The following is a 4,583-nucleotide window of genomic DNA, read 5'->3' as shown; positions in this document are numbered from 1 at the left end:
TCTAGATCACTCCAGAAGAGTTATTTTTACCTTCGAATCATTCTTTCCATTCCTTTAGTACTCAGAAATATTTTGGAATAAAATTATCTAGTGTGTTTGCATGCATTATGAATAGAACTAGATAAAAACATTTCTATTTTCCATGCCCACTGAAGCTTATGGCTAACTCTTTTGATGCTAATACATGCTTTGCCAGTTTTGCAGCACTGTTTTGAGTTTAGTATGCTGTCGATACCTTGGTATTTACATGTTTTGTACATTGTTCCTATGTACACAAACACACTCTAATGTAACAAATCCTGTTTAATGAATGATGACCTCTGTGACAATTTCTCTAACAAGAAAATGCACTGGGAAGAGTAAACCAAGTTTTATAAGATCTCCAATGTCCTTTTGTAAATCTCCTTATCATCCACATTCCCTTAAATTATTATCTGTCCCTTAGTTCTAAACTCTAAAGTTCAAGCTGCTTGAGGTTAGAAACAATTTATTCTTGTTCATCTTTGTATATATTCGTATATCACAGTGTTCAACAAAGATTCTTCACAGACCTTTGCTGAAGGAATGAATAAATAAATAAATAAATAAATAAATAAATAAATAAATATTTGTTTCCAAGATTTCCAAAGAGATTTCCATGAATAGGAATCCCTTTTCAAATGTCCAATAAACTAGACAAAATTTACTACAAAGTTTGGTTCTTGGTAGATACAACAATATTTGGCATTTGGCATTCTTTTTTTTTTTTTTTTTTTTAGATGGAGTTTTGCTTTTTCGCCCAGGCTGGAGTGAAGTGGCACGATCTTGGCTCGCTGCAAACCTCTGCCCCCTGGGTTCAGTGATTCTCCTGCCTCCTTATATAATGCCTCCTTATATAATGAAATTATATAAAATTACCCTTTTTGGTAGCTGGGATTATAGGCGCCCGCCACCACGCCCGGCTAATTTTTGTGTTTTTGTAGAGGCGGGGTTTCGCCATGTTGGCCAGACTGGTCTACGAGCTCCTGACCTCAGGTGATCCGCCTGTCTCGGCCTTCCAAAGCGCTAGGATTACAGGCATCAGCCACCGTGTCCACCCTATGTGGCATTCTTAACTCTTTAATACTAAAGCTCCTTATTTTACTAAAAACAAAAGAAGATTTCACACAACAGATACAAGAATGTAAAAAGATGAACAAATGAATGAAACATAATCCAATGACAAAACGAGTGGAGATGTCTTTATCAATGTACTAAAGTGCACACTAGAAGAACACAGTAAATGCTATTACTCATGAAATCCCTCACTGATCTGCTTTCCCAATGGCACCTGGAATTACTACAGAGAAGTAATTAAGTCCCTTTATTAAATTTGCTTCACCTCTTTTTCCTCTAGCAGTAAATGTAAATTTTTCTAACAAGCATGTTCAAAAATATACTGATAATCTATTTTTATTTCATTTTATATCTATAAGGAAGTTTTTCTTAAAATTCTTGACTTGCATAAACAGTTGGAAGGCTCTACTTAGACTCGCAATCAGTTTTTAGCTTTTGAGGAGAGTGCACGAATGGATTCAAATGTTGAATTAAAGCTACAGTCCCTCTTCTCAGACAAATGCATATATATTCAAGCACATAAAATTTAGATACCTATTGGGCATATAAATTTTCTGAAACCCATCCTTAGATTCCCTACATGACCATGGACCCATAGGTTAAGACTCACAGGTTGGAAGGTCTTAGGAAGTGGCGATGATATTGATCACGATATATCAATAATAATAATAAGTATTATTATTATTAGGTATGATCTAGGATCAAGAAATTTTGCCTGAAAGAGAAGAAGGTGGATTGATGACCTGAGAATTCATTAATAGTTCCAGAATTCAGTCTTTTGGTGATATCCATAATGAAGATGGAAAGGAGCATGATAATGAGAATGTTTGGATTTTAAAATATGATTTTTAAAAATGACAACAAGACCAGGTGTGGTGGCTCACACCTGTAATCCCAGCACTTCGGGAGGCTGAGGTGGGTGGATCACTTGAGGCCAGGAGTTTGAGACTAGCCTGGTCATCGAGTGAAACCCCATCTCTACTAAAAACACAAAAATTAGCCAGGTGTGGTGGTGGGCACATGTAATCCCAGCTACTCAGGAGGCTGAGGCAGGAGAATTGCTTGAACCCAGGAAGTGGAGGTTGCAGTGAGCTGAGATCGCGCCACTGCACTCCAGCCTGGGTGACAGAGTGAGACTTTCTCTCTCTCTCTCTCAAAAAAAAAAAAAAAAAGACTAGTTACTAGACTCTTCACTTTTACCTTACTGCTTTCTCACTGAGACATTTATCAAGTAAAAGATTCCCTAAAAAGCCTGCCACTACCTTCCTAAACATGTCCTTCAAAGCTTCCTTGACTTGCTCATTACGTAAGGCATAGATGAATGGATTCAGCAGTGGTGTCACAAATGTCGTTATTACTGTCACTGCCCAGTTAGTGTCCACAGAACCACTCTGCGATGGCCGCACATAGAGAAAAATGGCACTTCCATAGAAGAGGGTTACCACTATCAAGTGGGAGGTACAGGTAGAGAAGGCCTTCTGACGGCCTGAAGCAGAGAGGATGCTCAGGACAGCCAGCATAATGAGGCCGTAGGACACAGCAGTGATCAGCAAGGAAGATACAATGACGAGGGAGGCCAGGACAAAGTCAGTCTCCTCCAGCTTCTTGGTGTTCGTGCATGCCAGGCGGAGCAGTGGGCCACTGTCGCAGAAGAAGTGCTGCACCACAGCACCCTGCTTACAGAAAGGAAGCAAGGCCACAGCCACTGTGGGACCAAGCACAGGGACGAGTCCCCCCACCCAGCAGGCCAAGGCCACACGAAAGCACACAGCCCCACTCATGAGCAAGGGGTAGTGCAGAGGATGACAGATGGCCAGGTAGCGATCCGCAGACATGACAGCCAACAGTAAGAACTCGGAGGCCCCGAGAAAGAAGTAGAAATAGAATTGGGTGATACATGCAGCAAAGGAAATAGTGTGTTGCCTTGAGAGGAAATTGCTCAGCATCTTTGGAATGATGACAGAAGTGAGCAGTATCTCTAGGCAGGACAGGTTACCCAGAAAGAAGTACGTGGGGGTCTGTAGTCGAGTATCAGCCCTTACCACCCCCACAATCAACACATTGCCTGTCAGAATCAGGAGATAGACAAGAAGAAACACAGAAAATAATTCCACTCTTGCGCTGTTGAGATTTGGGAACCCTGCCAGGACGAACTCTGTTGGATCACTACTGTGGTTCCCATCAGGACTCATTGTCTTTTCCACCTGTCCAACAACAAAAACATGATCCTGGTAAGAGCAGGTCCTCTGCTTACAGTCCTGAAACTTACTTCATCATGATATGGGACTCATATCCCCAGTTTATCCAATTGCAGGTCCTGTTAAGATCTGAAGCACTTAAGGTCATCATCTGATTGATTTTAGCACTGGAGAAGATTTTCTCTAAAGGGTAACAAAACTTCGGTATGAAAATGCCAGGAGCCTCCATCTCCTCCATCTTCACATCTCCTGTTCTCAGATCTTAAATAATGACACCTCATTATTGTAATAACAATATCACTGAGCATCTGAGTTGGGCAAAAATATCTGAAAAAGGATTTTGTGAAGAATATGATTACCATTCAACCGGGATCAGAACTTGAGTCAGACTACCTAGTTTTAAATTCCTGCATCTCCACTTACTGGCTGAGTAGCCTTGGCAAGGTTACTTACCCTCTCTGTGCTCCTCAGTTGTGAAATGCTGTAAGGAGCAAATGATATAATAGTGCAAAGTATTTAAGAGTGTCTAGTACTTAACTTAAAAATTATGTGGCAGAGAAAGCCCCTGGCTATAAGTTAGGACACCAGAATCTAGGCTTGGCTTGCCGTTACTCTTGGAAGATTATCAATTTGTACTTTAACTGTCCAACTGTACAATGAGTCACAGGAATCTAGGCCATTAGTATAGCTAATGAAATTATATAAAATTACCCCTTTCCGGCAGGACGCAGTGGCTCATGCCTGTAATCCCAGCTTTTGGGAGACTGAGGCGGGCGGATCACTTGAGGCCAGGAGTTTGAGACAAGCCTGGCCAACATGGTGAAACCCCGTCAGATGTTTGTCAGAGCCAAAATTATGAATTTCTGACCGCAACTATTAATAAAAAATTATGTTCTTATTCTTTGATTCTTATTCTTTGCTTCAAGTCCTCCCAGTTCTGAGGACCACCACCAGTTAGAAAAATCAAGTCCATTATATCCAGAAAGCTTGTTTAAAAATGCCTCAGGTATCAGGAGAATCCTTACTCCCTTCTGACAGAGCAGGAGCACCATCGTCTTGGACAAACACTGCCACTTTGAGTTTCAGCTCCTTTTCCAGCCTCATGCATTTCAAAGAAATCACTTCTCTTCTAACTACAGGCAGCCAGAAAGAGCAGACAGTAAAACACAGATAAGACAGCTTGGGCACAGAGGGAGGTGAGGGGAAATTCTTTTGGGTAACCGCCAAACTTCACCATCATACAATGGGCCCCAGTAAAACGACGGGCCTTAATAAGCACCTTTCTTTCCC

At 41.2% G+C, this 4,583-nt stretch overlaps 1 protein-coding gene across 1 annotated transcript; it reads right to left on the bottom strand.

Annotated features, from left to right (window-relative positions):
• Nucleotides 1–2,291: 2,291 nt before the first annotated feature.
• OR6S1 (olfactory receptor family 6 subfamily S member 1) lies at nt 2,292–3,287 on the bottom strand. The gene has a single exon (XM_004054841.3). The coding sequence runs from the start codon at nt 3,285–3,287 to the stop codon at nt 2,292–2,294; it is 996 nt and encodes a 331-aa protein (XP_004054889.3).
• Nucleotides 3,288–4,583: the final 1,296 nt, after the last annotated feature.

Source organism: Gorilla gorilla, chromosome 15 (genome assembly GCF_029281585.2).
Source record: "Gorilla gorilla gorilla isolate KB3781 chromosome 15, NHGRI_mGorGor1-v2.1_pri, whole genome shotgun sequence".
Classification (NCBI taxonomy): Eukaryota; Metazoa; Chordata; class Mammalia; order Primates; family Hominidae; genus Gorilla; species Gorilla gorilla.
This window is presented reverse-complemented; position numbering and strand designations above follow the sequence as displayed.